General features: G+C 43.6%; 1 protein-coding gene across 3 annotated transcripts in view; it reads left to right on the forward strand.

Annotated features, from left to right (window-relative positions):
* IFT80 (intraflagellar transport 80) overlaps window positions 1-11552 on the forward strand; it is a 149597-nt gene extending 138045 nt beyond the window's left edge. For 2 of the 3 annotated variants that reach the window (XM_077826668.1, XM_077826669.1), the window contains exon 20: window positions 10214-11552. In XM_077826668.1, the coding sequence (XP_077682794.1) occupies window positions 10214-10327 (114 nt within the window). In that variant the 3' untranslated portion in view covers window positions 10328-11552. Of the gene's footprint in view, window positions 1-5193; window positions 5251-10213 lie in introns of all 3 variants that reach the window. The other variant, XM_077826670.1, reaches the window with a different exon arrangement.
* The last annotated feature ends 1331 nt before the right edge of the window (window positions 11553-12883 follow it).

Consider the following 12883-nt stretch of genomic DNA (forward strand, 5'->3'; position numbering starts at 1 on the left):
CCAGCACCACAACATCAGGTGCCAGCAACTCCAGTGCCACAACAATCTCCTTGGACACCTACAAAGGAACAAGCTCAGAGTAGACAACGCACCATCCAGTTTGTGGTGCTGTCAACTCCCGAGGCAATCGTTGTGGTCAGGGACCTTCTCAGCGGTCAGGGACCTTCTCAGCCTACAGTGGGTCAAGAATCGGCACCACCAGTGCCACCAAGCGGCAGGAAGCAACCCCTGAACCTCACCTGGTGCTGTGACCACTTTCTACAGGGAAGCCCCCGTTATCAGCCACAAGATTGCCTCGTCTACCATCTCTGGCACCGAGCGGCATGGCTCCGCCCTGGTCTCTGCACCACATCTTGGAGTCTTCGTTGGACTTGGAGGTTGGGTCATATTTCCCTCTTCTACATAACCAACATCATGGCTGCCCAGGTGTCCATTCCATACTACGTCACTGTCTTCCGCGGTACCACCAGGCGCATGGCCACAGGGTCCATGGGATATACTGATGATACAGTGACCCTTTTGAAACCCTTGGGGGTTTCCCCTTCCTCATGGCACCCCCTCAAGACACTCATACTCCATTGTTTCAGAGGTGAGAGCGCCCCTGGCACTGCGCAGGGAGACTCCGGATCCAGATTTTGATACTGAGCACAGTACCAACCTCAGGGGGAAGCCCATTGGGCCCTGGTGGACGCCAAGGAACCTACGGAGGTCCTGCAGCCTGTCCTATCCTCTCCATATGAGGCACTAGTGACACCAGGGTTCTCCCCTCTACAGGACAACCACAATGCTTTCCAGGACTTGTTAAAGTGGGTAGCCTCAATTTGGGTGTCCAAGCAGAAATGGTCAAGGGGATTGTGCTTGGCCTCCTGGACATGGCCTCCAGTGGGACCCTCTAGAGTGTCCATAACTCTGCATGATGCCATCATGACCGATCAAGGCACTGTGGCAGACCCCGTCTCTCTCCCTCCGACCACAAAGCGCACAGAGCACAAGTATTCTGTACCAGCCAACGGGTACGAATTCCTTTTTTCTCACCCTCCCCCAGGATCCCTGGTTTTTGCAGCCACCAATGAGAGTGACCACCAGGGACAGACAGCTCTTATGCTAAGGCAAAGTAACCAAAAAGCTGGACCTATTCGGACGGAAGTCACATTCCACAGGCGGCCTTCAATTTCGCATAGCAAACCAGCAAGCCTTGCTGCGTCGCTATGATTTTAGTACATGGGAGTCCATGACGAAATTCAAGGACCTTCTCGCACAGGACTACGTACAGGAGTTTCCGTCCCTTGTCAAGGAAGGGGAAACTGTGGCACATGCCTCCCTGCAGGCAGCTCTGGATGCCGCTGATTCTGCAGCCAAATCAGTGGCCATTGTGGTGACAATGTGGAGGAGTTCGTGGTTGCAGTCCTCGGGGCTACCTAACGAGGTGCAACAAATGATTCAGGACCTCCTGTTTGAGGGAACATTGTTTTTTTGGGAGCAAACGAACAGCAGGCTGCACAGCCTCAAGGACTCAAAAGCAACTTTGAAATCTCTGGGACTGTACATGCCAGCAGGGTCAAGAAAGCAGTATAGGCTACAACAGTATAGGCTACTTCTGTCAGCCTCGTAGGCAGAACCAACATAGGAGGAAAAATAGGGGGGTTAAATGCAGACGTCCTCCCCTGTCCTCATCAGCAAGTTCCATTCAATCCAGACCCAGACACTCGGGATCATCAAAACGCTCGGTTTGACAAGATGCTCGAGGTCGGCACTGTATTCCCCCTGCATCAGATCCAGCTACCGCCTTATTTTCCAGCTGCCTTTCCAATGTCTTGGATTCCTGGACTCAGATCATGTCAGACTGTGTCCTCAACACAATAGAACTGGGTTGCACCATCCGATTTCTATCTACCCCTCCTTCCCACCTCCCACTTCCTGTCCCTCTTAAGGGACCCTTCTTACGAGCATCTGTGTGAACAAGGAGTCCAATCCCTCTTTCAGGTGGGAGCCAGCTCACAGGACTGGGAAGGGGTTTTACTCCTGTTACTGCCTAATCCCAAAAGCCAAGAGTGGCTTAGACCCATTTTAGACCCGTGCCGTCTCAACTGATACACCAAGAATTTAAATTTCCACATGGTCTCCTTGGCCTCCATCATCCCCTTGCTGGATCCAGGTGACTGGTATGCTGCCCTTAATCTAAAGGACACTTACTTCCACATCTCAATCTTCCACAGCCACAAATGCTTCCTAAGGTTTGAAGGGAACCAAGCCCATACCAGTTCATGGTGCTCCCGTTCGGCCTGAGCTGTCCTGTGAGACTTCACCAAATGCATGGCGGTGGTAGCAGCTTTTCTCAGAAAAAAGGGAGTCCATGTCTTTCAGTATCTAGAAGACTGGTTAATCAAGGGCTACTCCTGAGCTCAGGTCAAAGCTGACATCCATCTAAATCAGTCGACATGCAACACATTGGGCCTTTTTCTGAATGCTTAGAAGTCCACTCTTATCCCAGTCCAAAGGATAGAGTTCATTGGTGCGGTTCTCGATTCCATGCAAGCAAGAGCTCTATTCCCAGACTACCGGTTCAGCTCAATTACAGCCCTTCTAAGGTCCTTACAAGCTCATCCAATTACAAATGTGTGATAGTATCTGAGCCTCCTGGGCCACATGGCATCATGCACATATGTAGTGCAACATGCAAGACTATGTCTCAGACCTCCCCAACCCTGGCTAACCACCGTATATTCCCCCACTCGCCATCACCTAGATTCAGTGTGCACAAGTCCAACCCACATTCTCAATTCACGCACCTTGTGGCTGGACAGCCATGTAGTATGGGCAGCAGTACCCTTCTCAAGTCCTTAATGGTGCTTTCTCTAGCATCTGACGCATCAGCCCTCAGCTGGTGAAACCACCTGCGGTCTCTCAGGACCCAGGGCCTTGGTCCCAAGAAGAACTCTCCCTCCATGTCAATATCAGGGAGCTCAGAGCAGTGCGTCTAGCCTGCCAGGCATTTCTACCTCACATGGAGGGCAGGACTGTCTTGGTTTTCATGGAAAATATGACAGCTATGTTCTACATAAACAGAGAGGGAGGCACACGTTCTTCCCTCCTGTGCCAAAAAGCTATCCACCTCTGGGAACTTTGTATCGCTCATTCCATCAATCTAGCAGCATCATACTTCCCAGGGAACCAGAACCAGCTAGCAGATTGCCTCAGCAGGTTTTTCTCCTTCACCACAAGTGGTCTCTACAACTGGACATCGTGAGGGACATCTTCCAACAGTAGGGGTCTCCCCTTATAGACCTGTTTGCCATGCGCATCAACAGGAAATGTCATCAATTTTGCTCCCTGTGGCCACAGCCTGGGCTCCCTCATGGGTGTATTCCTGTTGCCATGGATGAGTCACCTGTTCTATACCTTTCCTCCTAGTCCATTGATTCACAGGGTTCTGGTGGAAAATCAAGCAAGACCGAGCATGAGTCATTCTCATAGTCCCGGCATGGCCCAGACAGCACTGGTTCACCACTCTCTCTGGCATGCCCGTGCAGGCACCAATTCGGTTTCCACTACACATGGACTTGATCTTCCAGGACCACAGCTAGCTGCTACATCCAAATCTTGGCTCTCTCCATCTGATGGATTGGAAGCTCCATTGCTGAACCCAGAGGAGCAGGCATGCTCAGAGCAGGTCTGTGAGGTCCTACTGAGCAGTAGGAAGCCCTCCATCTGAGCCACCTACCTTGCAAAATGGAAGCGATTTTCCATCTGGTGCTCCCAATGATCAGTCCTGCCTTTACAATCGCCTCTACAGCTTATCTTGGAGCACCTGAAACAACCTGGAGCACCTGAAACAACAAGGCCTAGCACTCTCATCAGTCAAGGTCCACCTATTGGCCATTTCTGCCTTCCATCCCAAGGTTGACAACCAATCAGTCTTCTCCTGAGATGGTCATCCGATTTCTCAAAGGCCTGGAAAGAGTGTACCCTCAGGTCAGAGATCCCTCACACACACCCCTGCCCGGGACTTGACCCTCTTCTCTCAAAACTCACAGGGCCCCCATTTGAACCGTTAGTGTCATGCTTATTGTTATACCTTTCTTGGAAAGTGGCCTTTCTGGTAGCCATCACTTCGGCCAGAAGAGTCTCAGAGATCCAGGCCCCCACATCTGAGCCCCCATACATGATCTTTTTTAAGGACAAGATACAGCTGAGGCCACACAATCATTTCTTCCTAAAGTCGTCTCACAGTTCCAATGTAGTCCAGCAATCTTTTTACCGGTATTTTACCCTAAGCTGTATGCAAACAGAGAAGAAAGCATCTCCACTCACAGGATGACTGGACGGCCTTAGCTTTTTACATTCATGGACCAAGCCGTTCCGCAGATCTTTGCAACTATTCATAGCTATAGCAGAAAGAATAAAAGGTCTCCCCATCTCTGCACAGAGATTCTCTTCATGGATTTTTATGAGTTCACAAACATCCCACCCCCGGCTATCCTTATGGCTCACTCAACAAGATACCAAGCCTACTCCGTGGCTTTCCTAGCGCAAGTTCTAATTCAGGAGATCTGCAAGGCAGCAACCTGGTCATCCCTTCACACAGTCATGATGCCATTGTTCAACAGGCTAGAGAGAATGCTGGCTTTGGCCGAGCAGTTTTGCAGTCAGCCTGACCTTGAACTCTGAACCCATCTCCTATACAACTGCTTGTGAGTCTCCTATTTGGAACTGGACATGTGCAAGCGCTCAAAAGAAAAACAGTTACTAACCTTTCCATAACTGTTGTTGTTCAAGATGTGTTGCACATGTCCATTCCAAGACCCATCCTCCGTCCCCTCTTCGGAGGCAGTCAGCAAGAAGAAACTGAAGGGGAATGGGGTTGGCAGGGTCCTTTATACCAGCACCATATGTGCACAGCACCAGAGGGCGCTAGAACCAACCCGAAGGATACTGCTAGGTGGGAAATTTCTGGCAACTGTGCTCAGGGTGCGCACACACATACATGGGAATGGGCATGTGCAATACATCTTGAAGAACAACAGTTATGGAAAGGTTAGTAAACGTTGTTTTATTCAAATGTTGCTGTTTACACTATTTTCATGTCATTATGCTTTCATGTCACCTCACTTTTTTCCCCAGTAAAGATACTTTTAGCATTACATTTCTTTATTTATTATACTATTTAACTTTCCTTTTATCTAAAACTTCCAGCATAACAAAACATCACCTTTGTCCTGTCGACAGTAAGCATTATCTACGCGAGTCTATGTAAGTGAAAAATTGACAAAACACCACCCCTGCCAGGCAAAAGTTAAGCCAAGACCTTGGCACAAGTATTACTTCATCCAAACTTATTCACTAACCATAGTTATAAACTATTGAAATAGAAAAACCCTGTTATCATAACCTTTAGATTTTATTTGAACAGGGAAATTATGGTGGCATTTAATGTCAACATTTTTTTCATCTTCTCCAAATATGGGTTTTCAGGGGACTTTCTACTCTCTAGCATCTTGTTTGTAAATTATTAAAAGGCCGTGTCAGTAATTTTGCTCATTGCATTGTCAAAGTGCTTTCGATTTTAATTTAGTTCAGGATATTTTTTTGTATTTAATTGTTCCCCAACAAGGTAAAAGGTTATTTTTCAAGTTCCTCTACATAATCCCATTGCGTGGGATGCACTGACAGTACAACTTGTACAGTGGAAACTTTAGATAGCAGTGCTGGTGGTGCGCTGTCATACCCCCTTCTGATCCTCCCCTGGATGGTCCTGAATGATCGGAGACCTAGGCTATAGAAGGGGGCACGGCACTCCAGCAATCTCAATTGCTTCCAGCTGCTGCAGCTGACAAATCAGGAACTCCATCTGAGTTCTTGGCCCAGATTTTTTGCTTTGATAGTTCCTACTACACTTTTAGCATAGATTTATCTAGTTTCCTGGTGTAAATAGTTAGCTTTTAGCATTTCAATGGTTAGGTTTTATTTCTTTAATTTTTGAGTAGTTTGTACAACTTCGGTTCCACTATTGAAATCCAGTGGCGGATCCAAAGATCAAGAAACTTGGTTGTAAGAAGTGGGCCTCTTGCCCTGCAGTCTTTCTGGCATCAGATGCTCACATAAGATGCCCAGCCTGCCTTGGGTAGGAATGTTGTTCTTCAAGATGCTCAATCTACAGTACTTTCACTCCAAGGATACCGAAAAAGAGGCAGAACAGACTATAAGTGTTACCACTACAGGACGCTTTGGCAGCCAAGCTCTCTGGATCCAGAACATTTCTTGGATTCATGAGTGAACATAGACCAGATTTGGCCCCTGATACTTCTGGAGAGAATAGGCAGCAGAGACCTCTGCAGAAGATACTGTCTTCTGTTCCAAGCTCCAAGAAACCTGTGGTACCTAAAAAGGATCAAAAACTGTCAGATCTGAAACAAAAAGGTAGAGAAAGAACCCCATCAGCGACGGCCTCAGAGCCAGTCCAGGAAAGTGACCCCCTCGGATTTGGGAACTTCAGTGCTGGAAAAAGACTCACTGCTCAAAAAGGCCACTATTAGGAGAGCCAACATGCACTTGAGGGATGTTCCAGGTCAGTCTTCTACAAATCCTAAAATGGCAGATCCGAAATCAAGACCAAAAGATCCTGATCATCTAACAAAGCAGACAGCTCTTATTACGGATACACCAGAACTGCTTCTCTATTTTCAAGCCTCCTTGGCAACTGACCATAACAGTGGTAGCTCAGATCTGTAACCTCAATTTATGTTGGATCTGGAAGAGAGCAATAATGATACAGGAGGCAAACAGGATTTCTTCGGATTCCCCAATACTGTTCCTTCTCCTCCAGAGAAAAGAAAGATGGAAGAGATATATGTCTCACTGCCTGTCCCATCACCTAAGACCCTCTCAGGCTCTCCTAAAAAGATGCTCTTGTCCTTTTTTTATACTGCACCCAAGATCGCTGATCTCTTCTGTACTATTGAGTTCGGATCTGCAGTCAGATGTGGAATCTGAACAACGGAGTCAGTTACCTAACGTGACATCTCATAAGGACAAGCATGCTGCTACTAGGAGATACTAAGAGCTGAGCATGGATTGCTGGGTGGATTAACAGTATCCTTATGGGCTAGGTGGACCTATTGGCCCTTTCCCAGGTATTTCCAGGGACTGGATCACACCTGCTATAGCACAAAACTTTCTCCTACAAGAGCTCCAGGAAGATTTCAGTCATCAGATATGAAGCTCTCAGATGTATTTATGTTTCATAAAGAGAGAGAGAGAAATCTCCTACCATTGTAGCAAATGTGCTTTTAGAAGAAGAGCAGCCTTTATTGCCTGAAGAATACCAACAAATGGATGCTGAGCTGGAGGACCATACCTCTCTGGATGAGGATGTGGGGATTACACCTGCTTCTTTCCAGTCAGAGGATTATTTTATGAATTAGTTGACAGAATGGCAGCTACTTTGAAAATTCCATCTGTGACAGTTGAGAAGACTTCTCATCCAATCTTCAGTATTCTTGGTTCACCATCAAAAAATAGAATTATATGCCCAGTTTTGGATGATCTCTAGCAGCCAACAAAAGCAATATGGGCCATGTCTGCTTCTGTTCAGGCAAATGTCAAAAAAGACGGCTAAATTATACCAATTATACATGATCAATTTTAATTTTTTTCACACTCATCTGGCTCCAACTTGTTTGTGGTAGAAGCTGAAGTCCAGGGGTATAAGGATGATGAGATACATTCAATGCTTTCTGATAAAGAAGGCAAGAAAATGGAAATTCTGGGTAGAAAAGTAATTTAATTTGCATCTTTGGGTATAAGAGTGTCACGCTACCAGGCTGTAATGACATGCCACCAATAACATCTTTGGGATAAGATGGCAGTATTTGCAAAATTCCTCCTGGAGGATCAGAGAAAATTAGCCTGTGACCTCCTCTCTGAAGGACAACTTGTTGCAAACTAGGAGAAGTTGATCTCACTACCCACACAAAAGTTCCTCTTCAAAGGGGCAGTTTTGGACACTCAGAAAGACAGAATCCTTCCTGCCAGAAGAAAGAGTCAGTCAACCATAGCCTTACTTTACCAGTTTCCATGTCAAAGAAGCATATTCTCTCTCATACTATTGGGCCTCATAACCACAACTATGTATATAACCTCTTATGCCTGACTCAAAATGAGATCTCTCCAACCCTGGTTGGAAAAGAATTACAAACCAGACATAAAAAGAAAAGGAGGACTTGTGGCACCTTAGAGACTAACAAATTTATTTGAGCATAAGCTTTCGTGGGTAAATACCTCAATTTTTCAGATGCATGGAGTGAAAGTTACAGATGCAGACATAAATATACTGACACATGAAGAGAAGGGAGTTACCTCACAAGTGGAGTGTCATTATCAGTGAATCTTTGTTTTTTAACCAATTCTCCACACACAGTTGTTTTACTGATTGCCTTCTCTTTTTGCCTTTCATGTAATAAGGTATAAGAACATTCAGGTCATGGAACTATCTTAATTCCGTCACGTGACCAGTGACTCTTGAAGAGTAAAAAGAAAAGGAGGACTTGTGTCTCTAAGGTGCCACAAGTCCTCCTTTTGTTTTTACTCACAAGAAAGACAAGGCCGTTGCAGAAAAGTTAAATGGATTCTTTGCATCAGTCTACACTGCAGAGGATGTGAGGGAGATTCTCATACCTGAGCCATTCTTTTTAGACTGATTAGATAATTACCCCAGTCAGCTTCCTCTGGAGAACTAATGGGCATCTAAGTGGTGATCAGAATGCAGGCTCACCTGTTCACTCCCTGCACTCTGTCACATGTGAACAAGTATACTTGGACTTTAACAGGGTACCTCACCAAAGGCTCTTAAACAAAGTAAGCAGTCATGTAAGAACAAAACAAAGTAAGCAGCTTAAAAGATAGGAAACAAAGGGTAGGAATAAACTTTCAGTTTTCACAGTGGAGCGAGATAAATAGTGGTGTCCCCCAGGGATCCATACTGGGACCAGTGCTGTTCAACATACTCATAAATTATCTGGGTCGTTCTGGTCAGCACTGCCGACCGGGGCGTTAAAAGTCCGATCAGCGGTACTGCCCATCTAAGGCATGTTGATGCCTATCTGTTTCAACACCACACTACACCCCGGAAGCAGCCAGCAGCGGAGCCATCTTCTAGGCAGGGGGCGCACGAGTCTCCATGCGCTGTCCCTGCCCCAAGCACTGGCTCTGCACTCTGCTGCAGAGCCTCCTTTGAAATTTTTCTTAAAATGCACACAGTCAATAATGTAGGTGAGTTCAGATATTCATTAATTCATTAGATCAAGATGCTGTAGCCTACTGTGAAATAGGGAATTGATGTCCTTATTGATAGATGGGCATAAATATATAAAAAGAGTAATTAAAAATGGATGGTCATAGGAGGAGACAAAACAAAATAGAAAGACAGCCCTCAAATTCATACAAGTGCTTGAAAAACCGAGAGAATAGAATAGGATGCTGGTTCTGACAATTTAGGCAAAATCAGTTGAGCTGCATTACAGGCAAATGTGAACAGTGCCAGCTTTGACAGAGGATAAGAAATGGCCAGCAGCCAATTTGAAACTTGTTCCTCTATTCAGTATTCCAGTATTCATAGTTTCACTGAACTAGGACACTGCCACAGGATGATGTTTTTCTGCCACTAAAGAAATGCCAATACAAAACAAGAAACATTTATCATCAAAGCAGAATTCAAGTATTGACAATGTTATTTCTGTTATATCAAATTACTAATGTAGATGCCATCAATTTGTTTGATGGACTTTGGTGTAGTAGAGTTGCTCAATGTACCATGAGCAAGTGGCTGCATTCTGATTTATTTGACAAATAGATTTCATTCATTTTTAAGCTGAAAGATGCCCAGTAGGCTCATCTAAGTTTATTTTCATTGTTGAATATTTTCTCACCAGATATGAGTTTTTAATATTTGTTGAAAACTATCAAGTTTGTTTCATTTCAAAGGCAGGAACCTCTGATAGCATAATGTTTATTAGATCTTGACTATAGAAGAAAGCCACCAACTGATACACAAATGTAACTTGCGTTAACATTAATGGTAGTTATATTTTTGCATCCAGAGGAGACCTATATAACGACAGAGCAGATCACTTTGTGACTTGTACCTTCATACTGTTGTTCATTGATATGTATTTAATATAATGTTGACACTTACCTACTATCTTTCCTGTTCTTACAGCTGGAAGTTGATTGGGATAAAATCAAGGCCAAAACAGAGATGGAAATTGCTAAAGAAAGAGAACGAGCTGCAGCCACTCCAGCAGTCAGAGCCAGTGTAACTGTACAGCGCTAAATACAGTGCTAATCATATTAAATAGCTGTTTTACTACACATTTGCTGTATCAGTATACCGATAAATCCAAGGATTATCATTTTCCAGGAAGTGGGTTATGGAAGTTAGATCTCTGAAATTAGTTTAGTTTTTGCTGAATGTTGGACAATGGGCAGAACTGGATTCATATGTGTGTAGGCCAGTTATGATCTGTGGGCCCCTTCCTGCTTTCCTTACTCATGTGAGGAGTCCCAGTGAAGTCAGTGGAACTACTTGTGTGAGAAAGAGAGCAAGATTGACTTCTGTCTTCCCATTATTTAATTGTTCAACTTTCCATACCCTTTAAAGTAAAAATATGCAATCTTGGATACCTGGATTTAGGCACTGAAATGCATGTTTAAGCACCTAAATAAATTGTCTGATTTTCAGCAACTGTGGGGTACAGATATACAGCACTTCTGAAAAGCAGGCCAATTGGTTAAATACCTTAAGATGCATTTAGGTACCTAACTTTAAGCACCGAACGTGAAAAATGTGGACCTAAGTTTATAAATGGCAAAGGAATGTTTCATTTGCGGTTACAAAGGTTGCTGCATGAGAGCACAGTCCCAGTGCTGAAATATTTTCAAATAATCATATCTGTTATTTCAGATAAATTCAGCACCTAAGATTGGTTACAAACATTGTGTTTCTGTCAATAACAAAAAAAGGGTAGCTGTTGGATAAAAACTTTTAAATGTTAAATGAATTGTTTCATAATAATCTAAAATACTGTGTAACATGGTTTGAATTTTGTTTGAATTAGCAGAAAGTCATCTTTCTGCAAATATCCAATATATGATAGACAACAGTGTTCTGTGTTTCCTTAGTGGTTAGAATGTCCCATCCATTTAGAAGAAAAAAATTTCATGTTTGCACTAGGTCCAGTTCACTTGATTGTGTATTGGAGTTCGACATATGCCATTTCACCAAAATATTATTTTCTCTCTTTCCTGTTGAAGTAATTGGGGCTGCATGCATATGGATCTGTCTGCATAATCTCTTTGCAATACTGGGACATTAGTCTATTACTGGTTATTGAAGGAGGTTAAAATAATTCTGCGTAACATTTCTTTCACACATGAACACTAAAAATTTTGTGCGTTCTGTGAGAATCTTTATCTAGTTTAATATTTGTTTTGTAAATCATTATGTAGCAAATATCAATTTTCTGCATATTCTATTACATTCTTAATAAAAAATTAAAATCAAATACTCTTTATATCGATTAGATGATGTATCTCATTGATTTTACCATCCCATTAAATAAAAAAGGCAAAATTCTATCTAAGTACCTACAATCCATGTAAAATTTCCAGTCCTTCAAATGTGCTGAGCATCTCCTGCAGAGTGAACCCTTCTATCTTGGGTATGACTTACAAGAGGCACTTAACACTTGCAGGAATGAGCCCAAAATATCAGTCTCAGCAAATGCTTAATGTTAAATTTGTCGCTTTGTGAAAAGCGTTCATGGGATAAGCAATCATGGGTTAAGAGGGAAGGTTCTCTCCTGGATTGGTAACTGGTTAAAAGATAGGAAACAAAGTGTAGGTATAAATGGTCAGTTCTCAGAATGGAGAGAGGTAAATAGTGGTGTCCCTCAGGGATCTGTACTGGGCCCAGTCCTATTTAACAGATTCATAAACGATCTGGAAAAAGGGGTATACAGTGAGGTGGCAAAATTTGCAGATGATACAAAACTACTCAAGATAGTTAAGTCCCAGACAGACTGTAAAGAGCTACAAAAGGATCTCACAAAAATGAGTGACTGGGCGACAAAATAGCAGATAAAATTTAATGTTGATAAATGCAAAGTAATGCACATTGGAAAACATAATCCTAACTATACATATACAATGATGGGTCTAAATTAGCTGTTACCACTCAAGAAAGAGATCTTGGAGTCATTGATTTAATTGGGGATTGGTCCTGCTTTGAGCAGGGGGTTGGACTAGATGACCTCCTGAGGTCCCTTCCAACCCTGATATTCTGTGATTCTATGATTGTGGATAGTTCTCTGAAATCATCCACTCAGTGTGCAGCGGCAGTCAAAAAAGCTAACAGAATGTTGGGAATCATCAAGAAAGGGATAGATAATATGACAGAAAATATCATATTGCCTCTATATAAATCCATGGTACGCCCACACCTTGAATACTGCGTGCAGATGTGGTCGCCCCATCTCAAAAAAGATATATTGGAATTGGAAAAGATTCAGAAAAGGGCAGCTAAAATGATTAGGAGTATAGAGTGGCTTCCATATGAGGAGAGATTAATAAGACTGGGACTTTTCAGCTTGGAAAAGAGGCAATTAAGGGGGATATGATAGAGGTCTATAAGATCATGAGTGGTATAGAGAAAGTAAATAAGGAAGTGTTATTTACTCCTTCTCATAATACAAGAACAAGGGGCCACCAAATGAAACTAATAGGTAGCAGGTCTAAAACAAACACAAGAAAATATTCTTTCACACAATGCAGCGTCAGCCTCTGGAACTCCTTGCCAGAGGATGTTGTGAAGGCCAATACTATAACGGGG

Source organism: Eretmochelys imbricata, chromosome 9 (genome assembly GCF_965152235.1).
Source record: "Eretmochelys imbricata isolate rEreImb1 chromosome 9, rEreImb1.hap1, whole genome shotgun sequence".
Lineage (NCBI taxonomy): Eukaryota > Metazoa > Chordata > Testudines > Cheloniidae > Eretmochelys > Eretmochelys imbricata.